The sequence below is a fragment of the Danio rerio genome, chromosome 14 (assembly GCF_049306965.1).
Source record: "Danio rerio strain Tuebingen ecotype United States chromosome 14, GRCz12tu, whole genome shotgun sequence".
Classification (NCBI taxonomy): domain Eukaryota; kingdom Metazoa; phylum Chordata; class Actinopteri; order Cypriniformes; family Danionidae; genus Danio; species Danio rerio.
In genome coordinates, this window is record NC_133189.1 from 27802296 (window position 1) to 27822724 (window position 20429).

General features: G+C 34.9%; 1 protein-coding gene across 5 annotated transcripts in view; it reads left to right on the plus strand.

The window, feature by feature from the left end:
- Window positions 1-2499: 2499 nt before the first annotated feature.
- Window positions 2500-20429, plus strand: part of wu:fb13g09 — a 79237-nt gene continuing 61307 nt past the window's right edge. For 2 of the 5 annotated variants that reach the window (XR_012389734.1, XM_073921821.1), the window contains exons 1-4: window positions 7623-7883; window positions 10273-10450; window positions 13288-13443; window positions 19500-19647. Coding sequence is in view for 4 of the 5 variants with exons in the window: in XM_073921821.1 (XP_073777922.1) it covers window positions 10281-10450; window positions 13288-13443; window positions 19500-19647 (474 nt within the window). In the remaining variant the exon portion in view is untranslated. Of the gene's footprint in view, window positions 2841-7622; window positions 7884-10008; window positions 10151-10272; window positions 10451-13287; window positions 13444-19499; window positions 19648-20429 lie in introns of those variants that run through there. The other 3 variants (XM_073921824.1, XM_073921823.1, XM_073921822.1) reach the window with 3 other exon arrangements.

Genomic DNA, 20429 nt, shown 5'->3' on the forward strand with positions numbered 1-20429 from the left:
ATATTTCCGTCTGTTGATAGCGGCTGTGGCCCGGGCAGCATGAGCTGGGAATAGACAGATAAAGGGTTTAGTGCACCTCACGGGGTGTGGGATGGAGCTGGACCTCTATTCTCCCTGACCTCATACTGCTGGGGCGAAGGGACAGAGCAGAGGTCAGAGAGGAGGACAGCGTTCATGGACTCGCATTATAATGCGCATCAGCTGTGACACTTCCATCTGCGCGTCTCTCACTAAGGGAGCCCAAAAACTAGTGATAATGAACAATACGGCACCAAAATAAATGTGCTGCTCCACTCAGGGTGTAAACCATGATTGAGATTTGCTGCTGGAGTTCACGTTCCTGTGACATTGTACAAAGACTGTTCAACATGCATATATTCATACATTATGTTTGAGAAATGTGATGCACTTCCATCAATTTACCTTATTTGTCTGTCATCTGTTTCTCCATACATGTGTCTAACCAGGAAGTCAAGTCTATGGTATAGCCAGCATGCGTCAGGAAGGCGAATGGAAATTGATAGGGAGCTTTAGATGCACTTCATTGATTGCCTGCGTTCAGCAGATTTCCCAGCTCAGGAAAATGAAACCATCTAAGTGATTTCAGGAGTGTTAATGTATGACTCTCGGCAGACTAACAGACAGCAGTGGACAAGCTCCATAACTACATTAAGGTGAGTGAGTGATCCTAAATATGCCACTCATTTTAGCCAAAGAGGTGCAGAAGCAAACAACCTTCTCAATGTTGTAGCAAGGTGAATAAAAATACATGTCAGGATCATTTATCATGCCAAAATAGTTTTTTCTGCACTGTTGCAGAAAAAAGTTCATTATCTGATACTACACCATGATAATGCAACATAATCACACAAGTAACTGGAACTTTTTGATTTAGTTTTTAACTTTTCAATTCTAATGAATTTGTGTGATCTCATTGTGCATCAATTATGCAATACATCTAGTCAGGCATATTTAGAACAAGAGTCATAATAAAGATTAAAGACTTTAGTTCATACAACAGCCACAAAATGATTATTTCACATTTTATACTTCCTTTATACTCCTTCAAATCACCAGACTTCACTCTTTTCTCAGCAAGATGTTTATTAATTATGTAAGATGTATGATCACTTATTCTTTTATATATTTTAATATGTATATGCCATATCAAGAATTAATTGTCAGTTTAAATCTTTATAAGAAGTTTAAAGGGTAACACTTAAGATTAATGGTCTGTTTTTAAAAGTAACTAATAGGTAATTTTACATTAAACTGTACAATGTGGAAAATTAGTATTGAATACGTCACCATTTTCTCTGAAAACATATTTCTGGTAACTACCAAAGAAATCTATTCAAAGAAAAGTAAACTAATTACAAATTAAGTTATGTGTAATAAAATGAACTGACACATGGAAAAAGCATTGAACGTGTGAAGAAAGGAAGGTGTAGAAAGGCAGTGAAAGCTCAGACAGCAGCTGAAGTCTCTAGTTATTTAGCAACCCTCTGCTGAAATGTCCACTCTGGTTTAATCTTCATCATCCTGGTAATGTAGATGTTAGACTGGAACAAGGGATGTTAATTTACGATGAGGAAGCTTCAAGTAGTATGGCCTGGCCAATCACCTGACTTGAATCCAATTGAAAATACAAAGTAATAATCAGATCTGACAGACGAGACCCATGTGCCATCAAGATTTTTACACTCTGTTGAAGTCTGTTTAAAAAATCACACCTGAGCAATGCATGTGACTTTATTCTCCATACGAGACGCGTCTATAAGCTGCCATCACCACAAAGCCGTAAAGTATTAAATATATTTCTGTAGTTCAGTTCTTTCTACTTGTGTCATTCATTCATTCATTCATTTTCTTTTCTGCTTAGTCCCTTTATTAAAAAAAGTCGTCGCCACAGCGGAATTAACCGCCAACTTATCCAGCAGGTTTTTACGCAGCGGATGCCCTTGCAGCCGCAACCCATCTCCAGGAAACATCCACACACACTCATACACTACGAAAAATTTAGCCTACCCAATTCACCTGCACCGCATGTCTTTGGACTGTGGGTTTTTACCAAAAACCCGGAGCACCAGGAGGAAACCCACGCGAACGCAGGGAGAACATGCAAACTCCACACAGAAATGCCAACTGACCCAGCCGAGACTCAAACCAGCGACCTTCTTGCTGTGAGGCAACAGCACTAACTACTGCGCCACTGCCAATCCATTGTTATTACACATAATTACTTATGTTTGTATTATTTCCGTTTGTACCAAAATCTGGTTCAATCATGTGTCATTGCTGAATTGGAGGTCTATGACAATGACTGCTTCTTTCCAACATTCATAAACAATATTGCAACAATATTCAGAAATGTAGAGACAGTCGGTATGTCTTCAGAAATGCAAACAGTAACTGCAAAAATAATATTTAGACAAACTTAAGATGAATGGAAAGTGTTTTTAAGTGATTTAAGAAGCACTCAGACTCTACAGATTCTTTACACTTGTGGTGTATTACTCCGCCCGTATAGAGAGACAAGCAGAAGAGTGAACAACCCACTACGCTTATTTTGCAGCTGTTGGACAGTATAATGCTTTTTATGCGAGAATTTATTTATTTAGATTGCAAATGCAGTTTATTTATAATGAGAGCGCCTATTTTAAAATATTTATAATTTTAGAGATTCAGTGCATCGGCGGCCATCAGCATGCAGAGCACAGAAATTGACGGTTGGCTACCACAAAATGGCGACAGAAACCAAATAATAAGTCCTTAGGGGGTAAAAACTGCGTTTTCTTTTCGTATTTCAAACTGCAGCTGATCAAATCATTACAGAAAAGGTAAGTGACATTTTAAGTCGACCTCTCTCTTTTTTAGTTTGTAGTGCTGTATTTATACCATAGTCTGCTAGTTTTTGCTTTGCTTTGGCTTTTTAAGGTTAATTATTTTGATCAGGCATGGGCAGTATTTATGATACATGTATTTCAAATATGCATTTCATATACAAAATAGTATTTTGTAATGTATATTTGATAGGATTAATGAAAATGAGGTAATATTTTGTATCAAAATACTTTACTATCTAGTATATTTTAGCTTCAAAATACTGTAAATACTTTGAAAGAAGTCTACTGTACACAATGACACCTTGAAAATGAGGCCACTGATTGGTGCTTTCTCAGTTATTTGCTTAAGATTGAGATCTGAACAGAAAAAGATATTTATTTCAAGAAGGTGGTCGATGATTGTTGTATAGAAATTATGTTTAAAAAAGTAACAGACAACTGATGAGGGTATAATCAATAGCAAGTCAACAATCATTGAAAATAGCTACTGAGCAATGCTAAGACCAGAAATATATAATGGCTTTATTGTACAATTTAGCATCTTTGCTTAAAAAATGAAATAAAATATCAGTCCTGAAAAACAAGATGAGAACATCATCTCTTCAGAACATTGTCAATGCAGGTGGAAATGCAAAGGAACTTTAGAAATATAAAACACCTAAATATGGTGTTTTACCAGTGCAGATATACAGCTATATTACACTGCTACTCGTGTGATATTGCCCATATATAGCATTTTTTATTCCACAAATGCAAAATGTAGATCGATTTCATCACTGTGCTAATTTTATTTTACGAGTTTATTATTAGTTAAATGTAAAAAAAAATATTCAAACATATTTTACACAGCACTTTATTCTTACGTATTTATATTGTGTTCAGTGTTTATAATTTAAAAAACCTAATCACTGTAGTTCTTTTATGTTGTTTTTACAGTAGTTCTTGCCGGGTAACATAGTGGTTATTCATACGATCACTTTGCAAATAACTTTCATTGAAGAGAAAAAAGTTTTTTTTTAACAATGCTGCTAAATCAAACATTAATTTGCCTTAAAACTCAAGATCACACTACATAAACGCAACATATGCAGTATTTCAGATCAGATTAATTACGTATCACAACCAAACATGGCAAGGCCTGAGTAGGTGGCCTAACCAAGAGTACATCTGAAACCACCACTACTTTTACAGCGCTTTGTGCACTGAACTGTGACTTTCAGACCTGCTCAGCTCTTTCAGACCCACGGCTCTTTTCTGACACAGTCAGTTGAGTTCATGAATCTCTCTGCAATGAGCTGATGATTTAAATCTTGTGGGTTAAATAGAAAAGTGAACTACAAAATGTGCAGTGCTGTGATTCCCCAGTGCAGGACCAGCATTAAAAATGCACTGCTTTAGGCAATTCTTATTTAAGGAGTGTAATATATGCCAACAGAGGTCACTACAGCACAGGTCTGCAGCTCAGCATTTCATCATGAAACTAAATGACACCTGAAAAAGTTCTCAGGCACACACTTGTGTGGTTTTAACGTGTGCTCATATGTTGCTTTGTTATAGTACAAAGGTACAGTAGGCATATCTGCAATTAATTTGAGCACACAAAATTCAAAAACATACATCACTAATATTTTGGTTTGATTAAAACCTGACGCAAACGCTCTGTTAGTGTTTATTTCAAAAAGTGTGAATGACAAAAAAGCAGATCAAGACACACAAAATGAGTCTCTGCCCATATCCCAATGAAGGCTGGTGTAGTTTGACTGAAATTTGAATAAAACGCATCTCACAATATGCGAGTCATGATGACCATAAAAAAGACAGAATTCCAAACCATATCTGTTTTATCCGTTTGTAGTCAGTGTTGCCTATTCAGTTCAATAAAGGTATCAGAAAAATGTCTCTATAAAGCAGTATATGCAACACTGGAAAAAAAGGATGTCTGCAAAATTGTAGCAAACAATTTGCATGAGTTGAATTTAATCAAACACATTGGGTTTAGTAATGTTCAACAATTTGTTTGTTTAAATTTTGACCAAATAAATAGTTTACAAACACTTAACTTAAAAAAAAAGTTAATTCAAGGAATCATCTTTGAATGATTTTTTTTCAGTGAATGAAGTGATCTTGACAGAGGATCACTCGATGACGATCACTTAATGAAGAAAGCAACTCCTGATGCTGCTTTAATTGTTTTATACCTGTTAAAGTGCACCTATTATGGGTTTTCAAAACAGAGCTGTAACACGTATGTACATAGGATTGACAGCTAGTGGTTGAACTAGATAATGCAGTCCGCATTTCAAACACTTGAGTGGTTTTTTTCACCCGGCCCCTCCTCTATCTCGCACACACAGGTTACCAGATTGATGACACCAACAGAAGTGAATGTGCCTGACTATCAAGTTTACACTGTGTCCTAATTACATTTGACGACATGCAATTAAAGTACGATTTCCATGGTAAAATGAGTTTATTGTCCTAACCATCAATGACAGCAATAACTGTTTCTATCGTTCTATCGTTACAATAACTGTAAGTTTCTATCGTAGAAACGTTGTTTTTCAGCAACATAACAGCTTAACAACGGCAAACTGTTGTACTGAAGTACTGAAAAATCATACTTGAGTAAAAGTAGAATAAAAGTATCTGTTATAAAAATATTACTCAATAGATGAGTAAAAAGTAGCACTTTTAAAAGTACTCAAGAATTGCGAGTAGTGAGTATTACACAGTAAAAAGTTTGCATGCAGTTTGTGCAGGGATGTGAATCCTTGATTCATTCATTTGGTCCTTCCTTCCTTCAGTAGTTTGTTCCGTCCTTCCTTCATTCATTCGGTCCTTCCTTTTATTCCTTGTTCAGCCCTTCCTTCATTCTGTCCTTCTTTTCCTTCTTCATTCGATCCATTTATTGATTTTGTAAGGCTGTTTGGTGATTTCAGTCATCACACAGTCAATATCCTTCATCTTCTCATTAGTGACATGCCGTCTATGTCTCTAGGTCATTCCGTGTAAAGATTTTGGCAATCTTCTTGAACATTTTAATGCTTTAAAAATGTTTTTATAAAGCATATATAAACCATTTATAAAGCATCCATGTCTTGAGGTTGTTCAGTATGATGTGATTTACTTTCTATGCTGTTTGATTGAACAGAACAGAATTTTTTTTAATTTAACCAATCACCATAGACAAGAAATAAATAAAGGAGTGGAGTAAAAGTACAGATACTGCACTAAAAATGTACTCAAAGTGAAATACAATTACACAATTAAAAAACTAATTAGTAAATAACAATTCCTGAGAAAAACTACTCATTTACAGTAATTTAAGTATTTGTAAATTGTTATTTTACACCACAGAAAGTAACTGGCATACAAAGTTTAAATGAAGTTACAACTGTGACTTTCAGCATGTACTTTTAATGTTAAAGAGGTTTAATGTGTTTTAATTACACTATAAATGATTAGGGTAATAAAGTAAACAAATATGCATATTATAATACTATTATGACTACAAGACAGACTCTTATTAAAGTGACTTGCATGCATATCAATCTGTTGTTGGGGACTCACTTTCCTTCAGCGTATTCTCTGCTTTATCTATGGTGGCCTGCAATGAACCGCCAATTATACTCTGGCTTATGTTTTAGAAGCAGATGCCCTTCCAGCCGCAACACATTATCACAGAGAGTCAACCGTTTGTGAAACAAAAACGACAATGTGAACAAAAAGTAAATTAAACTTTTTTGTAAATTCAAACATTCATGAGTGGTGATGACAAAAAGAAAAAAATCTGTAAATTGTCCTCTCTTTATACATTATGCTGCGTCATATTTGTTTATTTTTGAGTTGTGCATGGACATAAATAATTATTTTATTTAAAAGAAAATAAATAAATAAAGGTTGTGTTATATACACACCCATGGCTCTTTTGCTCTCAACGCATTTGATAAAAAAAAAAAAATATCTGAAATGGCTCTTTGTTGAAAAAAGGTTCCTGACCTCTACTTTAAGGCATGCTGTATATGTAATATATAGTCTTTGGTTTTATTCAATTATCATTTCTACTTTGAAAAGAAAAGAAAAACATTATTATTTTACTGATGGACAATCTGTTCCTAATTTGCATAACGTTACTTCGTCCACCACTTTACTCCACAGAGCTATGTTATGGTGAAAATGAACAACATGCTGCCAGTTGTAGATTCTCAACTGCATAACACCGCAGCACAAGGTCATGCCGACCTAAAGGAAGAATTAGTAAACACGTCTAAAGATAGAGACAGAATCATTCGAGAGCTCAGCTAACATTACTGTATCCATGGCTACTCGGTGCTGAAAAGCAAAACATAAACGTTATTGTACTGTGAGTTTACGGAAAGATACTAGGAATGCACCAGTGCTCGTTTATAAGCGGAAATAGTGAAGGTCTTACAGTCTTATCAGCGTTACATAACATTTTCAGGAACACCACTTCACAAGAACCATGATCATTTCGTCACATCGCGGACATATATTATTTAGAAGACATTAGTTCTGCAATGAATGAGCATTTTTCACCCGCTTGTTGTTGTTGTTTCATATGCAGTAACGCTCTTCGTTTGACCCCACCAGCCTAAATTAGTCTGGTAATCTGTCTGTGTGCTGCAGCAAAGATCATCACCACGTGCTCTTTCCTGCTACTTCGTGTCCGGTTACCTTAGCGACGACAAAGCAAATCCGTGATTGGCTGCTCGGGCGTGACGTGAAATACTTTTAGGGAATTCCGTCAGCTGTACTGGGGCACGTTTCAAAACGTCGCTCCGGGTTGAGCGCTGTGTTAAAACTCTCCGCTGCACTCCTTTTAAAGGCCTTTTTTTTAACTCGTTGAAACTTTTATACCGGATAAGTGTTCATGCTGTTTGAGTTACTTTACCAGGAGAAGATGTGTCATGTGCAGCAGACGACCCAGAGAGCGGTGGCTTTCTGAATAAATCATTAATAACCATTCCGAAGCTGAAAGGAAAGTGGGTGAAAATCCCGACGTTTTCTGGTTGATATGTAAGTGACCTTCTTCACACTTCAAAGGTTTGAAAAACTTTCAGAGATTCAGAGTTGATTTTGCTCAGCAATGCTTTGACTTGTAGAAAGTCAATGTTCATGATCGTCATTTAATGACAACATATTTGTTAAAAGTAAATGTTGCTTTAATAATTCAGAAGTGTCCCATATGAGGGTCCCATTGGGGGCTGGTCCAGTAATGGCAGAGAACAAACAGTTCTCACTGCCTGGAGTGAGAACAGCCAGACACAGAGAGAGAAAACAAAGATGGGGAAAGTAGCAGGTGTAATGTAGACTACAGATCAACTACTGACATTACTATCATAAACAAGTTTCTAGGTAAACTTTATCAAGATTAAAGGCACAGTTCTCCCGGAAAAGACAATTATGCTTTTATTTACTCATCCTTTACTTGTTTACTTGTTCCACAAGTTTCAAACCTGTTTGAGTTTCATTCTCTCTTTAAACGTAAGAACTTAGTTCACCCAAAATAAAAAATGTTGTCATAATTTGCTAATGTTCCTTTAAACACAAATGTATTTTAAAAACTCTGTCATTTTTTTCTTACTTTGACAGTGTTGCCAACAATTTAAAATATCTCATTTTGTGTTTGACAAAGTAAAAAAAGAAGGAAAAACCATATTTGGATTCACTTGACAGTGAATACATTTTGAGTAAATATCTAAATTTACTCATCCTTAATTAGTTTCAATCTAATTCTGGTTTCTTTCTAATGTTAAACACAATTGAATGTTAAATACAAATGAACATATTTTGAAAACTCTGTACATCTTTTCTTACTTTTAATGTCAGTGCTCCAGCATTTAAAATATCTAATTTTGTGTTCAACAAATAAAAAAGGAAAAATATGTTTGGATTTGCTTGAGAGTAAATAAGTTGTGAGTAAATATATTCACTCACTCTTAATTAGTTTCAATCTGATTTTGTTTTGTTTTTAATGTTAAACACAAATGAATATTTTTTGAAAAGTCACTTCATTTCTTCTTACTTTGAATGTCAGTGTTTCCAGCATTTAAAATGTCTTAATTTGCATTTAACAAAGCAAAAAAAGAAGGAAGGAAAAGAAGATTTGCATTTGCTTAACGGTAAATGAATAGTAAATAAACTCCTATATTTCCGTTGAACTATCCAATCAATGTCAGTTTGTTTCTGTCACACAAAAATCATGTGGATTTTGAAAAGGTGTAATATAGTGTGCAGGGCTACACGATATCAGAAAAATCTCTTTTTTTCTGTGATTTTGTATATTAATACAATTTCCCCAGATGGCTTGAATAGCTGTATTATAACAATATATTGATTCTGTAGGAAAGTAAACTATGCATAAAATAGAATAAACAAATTGCAATCATAGATAAATACATTAGAGCAAAGATAAAAGTGAAATAAACAGTGCTTTAAGAATTTCTGTGGAGTCTAACAGTATTTGGGTACAGACATTAAATAATAAAATCTAAAATAGTCTTACTTTATAAATAATTAAATACAATTAATCTTTGTTAAACATCCAAACGTTATAATTAAATAACGTCTTGTGCCTGAATGCTTTAAATGCTTTTGAGATGATAACAGTCAGCCTTGAAAACACATGCAAATGACAAACTTTCACTCTATTATGGTTAATATCGGCAGTGACTTCACAATTCGCATATGTTCTGAACTGTGGCTCCTGGTCAACTATAATCCAGATTATTGCCCATCCTGCAGTGTACTATTGCGGATGTGCACATTGCGATAACAACGGTGAAACGATATATTGTGCATGCAGAGCCAGACTATAATACTCTAAAAACAGTTATCATTTATAAGCCTGCAACTGCACTGAACATCAAGATCATTTTAGGTTGCAGCAACATAATAAATGACGACAAAACTCATTCCCTTATCCCTTTTTTTTCAAATGTCAAAATGTCCCTGTTATCATTGTTTACATCCATAATGTTCAGTTCCATTATCTAACACGGATTCTTTCTTGTATGCAGTGTAAATAATGAAACTATGTGGCTATCTTTTATTATCTGGCAGCCACTATAGTGACGTACACCAAGCAGATACAGAGAGTCACAGTGCTGCTGGATTTACCTTATCGTGTCTTATGCCACAGATGGATCAGTGACAGGGTCAACACACACGGCAAGCTCGAATATCCTCCGTCTCAGTATCCACAAGTCCTTGAGGCCTCCCACAGGCGTCTTTAAATAGATAAGCACTTTAAATTTGTAGCCAAGGCTGTAACGTGGAGGAAGGTACGAGTCACCAAAGTTAGACACACACTGATATTAGTCAGCACGTTGTGAGCATGGTTGGGAGCTTATCCCAAGAGTCTGGAAGTACTTTGAAGTGTTTTCTGCTTGTGTTTTACTTTTAGAGTTAGGTATGTTCCCAGATGCATTGGAGGCTGTAGGACAGGTGGAGGGTTTGACCCTGTCCCCACAACTGACCCCTTCAGACCCTGAAGATGAAGTGGAATTGGCCATTGAAACGAAAAGGCGAGGCAGATATCGCCAGAGTTTACAGATATTGAAGCCCTTCAGGATCACGCACAAGTAAGTTCTTCTTGTTATAGTTGCTATAACTGTATTTTTGTGGGTATATAACAAAACAAATAAGACCCTGGAATAGAGCTGTAGGATATTGGAAAAATCTAAGATTGTAATTTTTTTATTTTGCTGCAAAATAAATATATCGATAAGAATATAATTTCACCAGATGATTTGAATAGCTCTATTTGGAAAGATTTGATTAATTTAGATTAAACGTGGGATGATCAAGTCCATGTGCATTACGTATAACAAATTATTAGCATATATAAATAAGACAGAGCAAAAATAAAAATTAAATAAACACTGATTTATGATTTTCTGTGAGGTGTAACAGTATTCAAGTACACAAATTTAGCAGTCAAACATAAAAAAAACATGGCCATCATTGTATAAATAATTAATAAAAATAAAATTTAATAATATCTTTTTCAGTTAATCTTCAATAAATAATCTAATCCTGCAATGTGACTAACGTGAATACTCACATTGCAAAACTGATTCTCAAACGATGTATATTTTCAGTCCTACCCTGGAACACAAAATCTTATTTTGCAAAAAAATTTTATTGTAAGGGTCAAAATTACTGATTTTTCTTTTATTAAAAAAAAAAAAATCATTAGAATATTAATTAAAGATCATGTTCCATGAAGATATTTTGTGAATGTCAATGTATTAAAACGTAATTTTTGTATAGTAATAACAATGATTCAATGGACATATTTAAAAGTTTTTTATTCAATATTTCGATTTCATATTGCAGATTTTCAAATAAGTGTATCTCTAAGAAAGGGCATCCGCTGCGTAAAATAAATGCTGGATGAGTTAACAGTTCATTCCGCTGTGGCAACCCCAGATTTAAAAAAAAGGGACTAAGCCGAAAATAAAATTTATAAGTGATTTGAATTACTCTATTTGAAAAAAAATCATTAATTTAGATAAAGTCTGGGATGATCAAGTCTATGTGCAAAAAATTTAATAAATTATTAGCATATATAAATACAGGAGAGCAAAAGTAAAAATTTAATAATCACTGCTTTGGTTTACTTGGGAGTGTAACAGTATTCAAGTACAGAAATTTAACAGTCAAACATAAAAAACATGACCATCATTGTATAATTTATCATCATCTTTATCATTTAATCTTCAATAAATAATATAATCCTGCGATGTGACTACTGTGAATACTCACATTGCGAAATCAATGCTCAAACGATTTTGTTCAGCCCTACCCTGGAGCACAAAATCATTCTTATGTTGCACAAGTAATTTTTTATTTCAAGGGTCAAAATTACAGATTTTTCTTTGATGAATTATGGAATTATTCTGAAATTATGGATATGGAATTATTCTTTTGATGATCATGTTCCATGAAAACATTTTGTAAATGTCAATTAAAACCAAATTTTTTGTATAGCAATAGAATTGATTGGAACATAATTTTGGACATATTTAAAGGCATAAAGCATTTTGTTTTTCAATATTTTGATTTCAGATTCCAGATATACATGTATGTATGTATTTAGCTTTCATCTTAAGTATAAAACTCAGTTCTTCTGACTGGTTTTATGGTGCAATGTCACAAATCAGAGTTAAGAAATGTGTTTGTTGTAGGGTATGTGTGTATTTTAGGGATTGTGACTTTATTTTAGTTTTCAACTTCACTCCTTCATTAATGGCTCTGCAGTGTGACAAATTAATTACTTTCGTGTCTAAATATTCCATGCAGTCCCTTAATTAATTTGAGCTCATAAACTCTGCATGTATAATAATTACAGAGGAATTAGCGAATGCTGTTTAAAATAGTTCTTGCTAAAGTACAGCATGCCACACTGCAGGACAAGGTATTAATTTACTTTGACACGTTGTTTTCAACAGCTAGACTCCCTTATGCTGGATCCACAACAAAGCCATGAAGCTTATTTTATGATTATTAATGCTTGAAATGTGGAAACATCACTCTGCTTGACTTTATATATGAATATGGAGGTTGTTTCAAATCGTTGTTACAAAAAATGACTAGATCAAAGGCGAGAATTTAAATGATTTAAATGTCTTTTTAAAAATAAAACTAATACATGTTTTATCATCGTTCAGCATATCAGATATATTTATGTAAAAACTGGCCTGCACTGTAACATAGTGATTCACTGTAGTAAATTTATTATGTTTGCAATGATTAAATGTTATCATAACAGAAAAATGACAGGCTTTTGTATAGCTCATTATAAGACCTACCCAGACAATATATTACTTTAAACTATTAAAAATGTCAATAAAAGTCACTTTGATAAACTGCAGGGTTAAACTTTCAACATAAAAGTTGTTGGAGCAGATATCAAGGTCTCATTATGCAATTCCAAAGTGTAAATAAACAGAAAAATACATGTGAAACTACAAACTGTTCAATTTTACAGCGTATAGTTTATATTTATAGTTTTCCGCTGACTTCAGTGTGAATAACTGAAACTGCTAATAATATCAGGCTGAAATATTTTTGCATGAGGTGTGAAACAGGCTTGTTTGCCGTGTTGCCATTTGGACTCAAGTGAAAGTCAATGAGGCCTTGATAAGAGCGCTCTTATCCTCTCCTCACAGACGGCTCAATTTTTAACATGCTGACTGATAAAGAGCCACTGAACTTTTCACTGCTCTATAAGAGTTCTGAGAGGGACGTGCAAACTGCTGTTCAAACACAAGAGTGTGATTCATCTTCTATTTGGCCGTAGCGAGTAAAGATTTTCTCAGTCTTCCTCTCGCGTTCAAGGTCGCACTGTTCCCAGACATAACACATAGCGCCTAGATGACTGATATGAGCCAAACTGTTCCTTTCTCACCCCCAGACACCAACACCCTGTGGACAATGCAGGATTTTTCTCCTTCATGACCCTGCAATGGCTGTCCCCTCTGGCATGGAGGGCTCACAAAGATTCTTGTCTGAAAATGGAAGATGTGTGGGGTTTGTCTTGCCATGAGGCCTCAGAAACAAACTGCCAAAGGTGAGCTTCTGGCGGAAACTGTCTAATCCATTTTTGAGCTTCATTTAATGTTAAGTTGGGTTTATTTAAATGCAAGTGCCCTGGAGCCACAACCAAGTTAGGTGTCTCTCATTCTGGCCAATGCAGAAATATGAACAAACAGAACTATTAGGAAACACTTTATTTTGAAATGTTATCAGTGGCTGATATACAGTAACTTTGATATTGTGCATTTAATTCTTGTCACCACACCAGAAGTCTGTCAGTTAACTGGAAGATACGGTTGATATGGCTATTTCCTGAAAGATAGCTTATTAAACACTGAACATAAAAACTAAAGAAATGCATAAAGCTATGCAGCACTATGAATGCTGGAATTCAGGTTTTTCTGTAGTTTTCTCTTGGGTTGTGTTTGTCTGAATGCAATTGCATTGGAGCCACATCCAAGTTAGGTTTCTCTAATTCTGGGGTGCTTTTCCAGGGTATCCACGGGGTCTTAAAATGTCTTAAATTTTAAAAACAACATTTTAGGCCTTAAAAAAAGTCTTAAATTCACTTTATTTTCCAATGTCCATGTAAAGCTACCTAGCCAGGCCAACACCTGTATGCAGTATACAGTCACCAACAATACTTCTCAGTACATCCTTTACCTTAACTCTATTTACAACTCTATTTAACAATATAGTTCAACGCTATAACATATGTAAGTTCTGCATGTATTTAATATAGTTTATATATATAATATAGTTTTTAAAGCTTGTCAAAGAAAAGAGTGACTTGCCTAGAGAGTGACTCCATAAAGTAATGTACACTGCGCATACTATGTGTGATGTGTGAAGTCATGGACGCACAAGGATAACTCATCCTTTAAATGTCCATTCTTAATCATTAATAGATAAGGTCTATGAAATCGCAGGGTTATCAACAATTTCTGTATATTTTTGGCTTGGAACAGCCTTCTGTTAAAGATTTTTGTGTTCATCCCTGCTACAGCAAAAAATAAATAAAAAAATAAAAATAAATAAATAAATAAATAAACTTCATTAAAACCAAATGTATGAAGTATCGTTATCGGCACTCGGTATCGGCAGGTACAGAAATTAAAATACTTGTACTCATATCGGTTAGTAAAAAAGTGGTATCGGTTCATCCCTAGTTTCTATGGTTTGCTTGTTTTGACACATTTTTTAAGTATTATTCAAGTAATATTTTTTTTTAATAGGGCAAGTAAAGATCCTTACAGTTTAGGCCCTGTATAAATCTGAAATTTCAGTCTTTAAAAGGTCTAAAGTCAAATGCTATTTTAGGGTTTCTACCTGGATTTTGCCTACCCAAATTCAAAAGCTTCCCAAATCCACTCACAGAGGAGTAAATGCAAAGGTTTAGTATCATTAAAAAAATAATAATAATAAAATAAAATAAAAAAAAAACTTAGAATTTTTAGGAAACACTGTTGAAAGTGATTAAAATAATTATATATGTTGTTTATGTTATAATAAACCCCTCCAAAAAGAGGTGCTTTTTTTTGAAAACTCAAATTTGAAAGTGTACCTCTTAGGTTCTGTGTGGTCTAGATTGCTGAAATTAATTTGGTGGTTTCTGCACATGTCAGTAATTAAAGGAAAAAAGAAAAATGTCTAATCTATGCAAAAGATATTCTATTGCAGCTAATGAGAGAATGGAACCACTTATTAGGGTGTTGGCCCAGTACGGGCCTTTAAAATGTAAAGAATGTTAAAGTAAATAACATCACAGAACCGGTAGCTCTTACCAGGTGTGCAGAGTTTAGGAGGTTAAAATGTCAAAAATTTGAGTTGTTGAAACCTGCAGAAACCCTGTTTATCCAAAACCATTGTTAGCCAATTAACTTTGCATGTTCCACATTTGATATATTTTGCTCTCAAAGTTATTTTTTATTAAATTGTAGTCTCTTCTTAGGGAATATTTATGCCATTTGAATGCAGCCATGGCTCATGAAAGCCCAAAGAGAAGTTTACATTAAAATCAGTTACTTATCTGAAGGTTGGGAAAAACATGTGCAACATTTCTGAAACTCATAACCAAATACATTGATTTATATTGTGTGTATATACATAAACAAACAATCATAGAAAGTTTTATGATATAAAAATTATGTGTTGCAGACTATATCTAAAGAAGTTGATACTCCACCCCTTTAAGATGCTTCATTATGGTAATGCTTTAGGTAACGCAGTTCAGATTTATGATCTCCAATAGAGTTCAGGAAACACTAGTCACTTCATAGCTTATTTCCCAAACAGTGCATTGCACTATGTTAGTTCAGCCTGCGAGTTATGTCATTGTTTTGAAAATGCACCCCTGGTCAATGCTGAGATATGAACAAACAGAACTATTAGAAAACACCTCGTGAGCCAAGGTTTCTCACAGTAGATAACAAGGGGTTGTTGTGGGAATCCCTCGAGTCTCGGTTGGGGAATGATGGATGTTCACCTCCCACGCTCACACAGCACGGAGAGTTATGGCAGGTGGGTGTTATTTATAGCAAGGATTAGACATCAGAGAGATAGAGTTAGTCTGCACCTTTACTGCAGGACGCTTATGTCATTAGCATGTCAGATCGCCACACCATGTCCCTTTCGACCTAAGCTAGCTCATTGACTGAAGAGTCATACTGGCTTAGAGGGTTTCTCGAGGACATGGAAAAACACCTGTAATCTGTAATTGCCCTTTCTCATCACAGATCTGACATTAGCCCACATCTGCTGAATGAATCGGTGGATCAGACTTCATTAGCACAGGCTGTGCTTTGTTTGTTGCGATCAATGAGTGTACGTTAAATACAGACTTGTGTGCTTGCCGTCCAAATGGCTTGACAGCTATGCCTCAGTGCTTCTGTAACATACAGTGTCAGTTTTCCCTGTTTGACCTCGGGGTCTGTTTCTCCCATTACTGGATTCATGTCAGAGATAGCTGGGACAGGTTTAAGGCATGTGCACATGTTTGTGCGTGAGGTGTGCAGTGGAGTGTGTATTTTTCCTGCGTCTGGAACACTTATGAAAAGTGTTATCTTCAGACAGGGGGGATCGGAGACTTGCAAGACTATTGAAATTGATGAAAAAGATACAATTCACTACGTGTTGTTCCCTACTGAGAGGTATACTGTAAGCTCTAAATGTATTTTTCTTATATTGGTTCTTGAAAAGCAGATGTAGAGCTCTTTAGCTCATGACTTGAAAGCTATTGCTATCTTCATTAGCTTGGTCATTTTGAAGGAAATTCAAAGTTTTCCTAAAAAATTTTGAATATTGAGTATCATTATTGATTTTTGTCATCATTTACATTTAGCCTTTGTGTAAACTGTTAAACACTTGAGTTTGAATAAATATTATCAATAGCCAGTAAAATATGCAGTCCCACTTTATATTAGACACCTATTTTACCCCTGTGTCTCTAGAATGTGTCTGAAAAGTTTCAGCTCAAAATACCCATTATTTCATACCCATATTATTTATTATACCTTTTAAAAATCTGGGAGATTTGACCTGTTAGGACATTGTAGCTGTTTGTGTTGCCTGTTGCTGTAATGCAAATGCGCCTGTTCTCCCTGCCCATCGTTCCCACATGCATATTATAGCTGTAGCCTTCTTGTAGATAAACAGCACAGTGACAGACAAGAATGAAGCAGATCTTCCTTAGTACAGTTAGGACTTTCCCACCTTTTATTTGATATATTTGTTGTGGACTTAATTTAAGCCTTTCTGCAATGATGAGTCACACACAATGGTCTTATGCACGCGCACACACACACACACAAACTTTTAGCTTTGCACTGTTTTTGCACTGCAATTGTGACAGGATACACATTAATATTCACTGCTGTATGGACATCCGTTATATTAATGTACAAAGTAAACCTGATTTTATGTCAATAAACTGGAATTGAAGCGTCTTCTTTTATAATTGTACTGAATAATTGTTAGAATTGTACACTATGTGGCTGTGGTAATGAATTACGTAGCGATTATATTATTTATTACAAACATGCACTGCTTTAAAAACATTTTAAAGTTGTAAAACGTATTCTTGAGGTGCTGCTAATCACAGTGAGCTGAACAGATCATTTAATCTCTTTTGCTTTGTGCACGTCCTGTCTTGTGGATATGATTATACGCTACTACAGAGACACGTTAATACGCGTCTGTCAATCAATTCAATGGGCAGGAAAATCCTCACTCCTACATTATGTTGCGGTGGACATCAAAATGGGTGGGATTAGGATTCTATTTTAACAGGAAATAAAATAAAAAAAGACTTATTGTGTTTATATTTCCCCTATATGACTGTGGACACACTACACATACACACAGTTCTGTCCAAACAGCTTACAAAAGATGATTTTCATCATAGGTGCCCTTTAAGTGGCCCTAATTTCAGAACACTTTTGGTGCTCTTGAGGTTGGTAATGGGTAGGGTTAGGGACAATCCTAACCATTTGGTGGGTTAAAATGTAAGGGATGGTCAACAGTGTAATTACAGTTGTAATCACATGAAGATATTTCATCAAGCATAAATACAATGTAAAAACATTTATTTACACAGTATGTTGTAACAAATGATTTGTTTCAGTGTAAGTACATATTAGTTAAGGCCACCTAAAATAAGTTTGACCAAATATGCAATAAAAAAACTTACATTCCTATTATTTAGATTATGAGATGAGCAATAATATCCGGTCAACTTACCAAAATACTGAAAAATAGGGTAATTGGGACCTGACAAAAAGCAGAGGGATATTCTGTAATTGTAAAGGGGTCTGTAAATGGCACAGAAAAGATTTAAGGTGCATTTTGTTTGAGAAATACAAGAAATAAAATCCAACATACTGTATGTATAAGAAATAACAGCTGATTGGCAGGGACTCATATCAGTTGTGCAGTTCAGCATTGTTATTGAAAAATATTTGAGCTCAGAATGCTGCTATTAACCAATCAGAATCAGAGTGCTGTCATTTTGGAATTTCCTCTGTGGCTGATGTAACTTTAATGTTTTAATTTGGCCATTTAACAACTTAATTTTTAGATTTGCATCAAAACGGAAATAGCAGCCAATTACCTCCTTTATATTTTAACTAACAACCGAGCATTTGAGATGCAGCCAACAATTACTGCATTCAAAAGTTAAAGGCAGATGGATGTTAACTTTGCTTACTGATTGGAGGTTTCCAGTAAGTCACCACAAAAAAAGCCTGTCACTTCTCTCAAGGACTTTTAGAAGAAAGATATGCAATGCATAAATTTGATTTCACTTTTCACAATAGGATCACAAGCATATTATGTTCACACTGTGTTGTAATTTCAGTCATTTCAGGATGACAACACATGGCCTTAGAGTTAACATCTGTAGACTATGATCACTGTAAACTCCAGCTGTCAGGTGGTATAATGGCCATGTAATACAAGTTGTATCAAGTAGTATGGCCATGTAATACAAGTTCAGTAGTATTCCCAGTTTACACAATTCTAAGGTTTATGTGCCTGTGGATTTACAACATGACATAATTACAACATAGCATGTATACACAGTAAATAAGAAAATGACATGCGTTTAGAAAACCAAACAGATCTTCTTTTTTTCACAATGACTTTAATTTAAACCCTGTGTGAACTGGAAGTTGCTGCAGATCTTTAATTTTAGTATGATGATTTATGTCCAACAGAAACTGAATATTGAGTTGGGGGATGGGCTTTATTTTTGCACTCCTCCTTTCATCTTTCACTCGCAGCAAACTGATGGTTGGAGGGGTGTGGCTAAGGGAAACTGACATCAGAGCTGAAGCAAAATTTCTAATTAAATACTAAAAAAATTGTTCACATTAAGACAAACAATGTGCGCTAGTAAAATAAACACTGTAAGTTTTTCATTTCAAGCTGACTTTAAACTTTAAAACAAGTGTTTCGATGTAAATGGCAAGTATTTCAATGTATTCATTACAACTAAACAGAATAGTTTTTAATCATTAGAATTATTAAAAAGGTTTCAATAAAACATACCCATTTCTTCATGTTCCAAATAAAATCACTCGCTGTGTTTTGCAGACTGGAGTGGCTGTGGCACGAGGAACTGAAGCGACGGGGGAAGGATGGGGCGTCTCTGTCTCGGGTGTTCTGGAGGTTTTGTCAGACTCGCATGCTGGTGGCCATCTTCTCCCTGCTCATCACCATGGTGGCTGGATTCGTTGGACCTGTGAGTTTCAGTTGTCTCCATTTTCCTTCTGATGTGACTGACTCAGGTTGAACCTTTCACAATGACCTTTTACCTGCTTGCAATATCCACCAAAGCATTTTAACCAGCTGAGAGCGCTTACACAACAGTATTTAGTTTAGCTTAGGGTAAACAAAATGACCCTCTATATATTTTTGAAGTCTGGTAATATGAAAGGGTACACATACATATAGGGATGCTCAGACAAGCAATAGTTACTTTCTCTGTTGTTCAATTGTGTTATGAGTAGAATTTGATGGTAGAGTAGAGCTGGTTTTATTTGTCTTACCCCTCTCTTAAATGACCGGACAGCTGGGTGGATGTCCCCCAAAGTTGATCCAAAGTTAATCAGTATTTCAGCTCTTAATGACCAGAAAACTAAAATAAAATAAACTAGCTTCAAGAACAAAGCTTTTGTGGACAGATGGGCTAATGGTCCTTTATGGAAAAAATCTCCAGTAAATGCTGAACATTAGTCTACAAATCTTTTTATATGTAATTATGATTACAGGTTTCCAAGATTCAAGATGAAAAGAAGGACTTTATAAGTAGTCATGAGTTATAATAATCTTCTTTTCTATGATATGTATTCTTATTAAACTGTAGATACACTATTTAGCCAAGAGCAGTGTTTTTTATTTTGTTAGTTTGTTTTGTTTTCAGTTTGATTCACACTAACAGCACAGACAGAAGAAGGTAAAGAAAATTACACTGCTGTCAATTTAATGTACAGATTGAATATCAACATGCAACTTTTTTTCCTT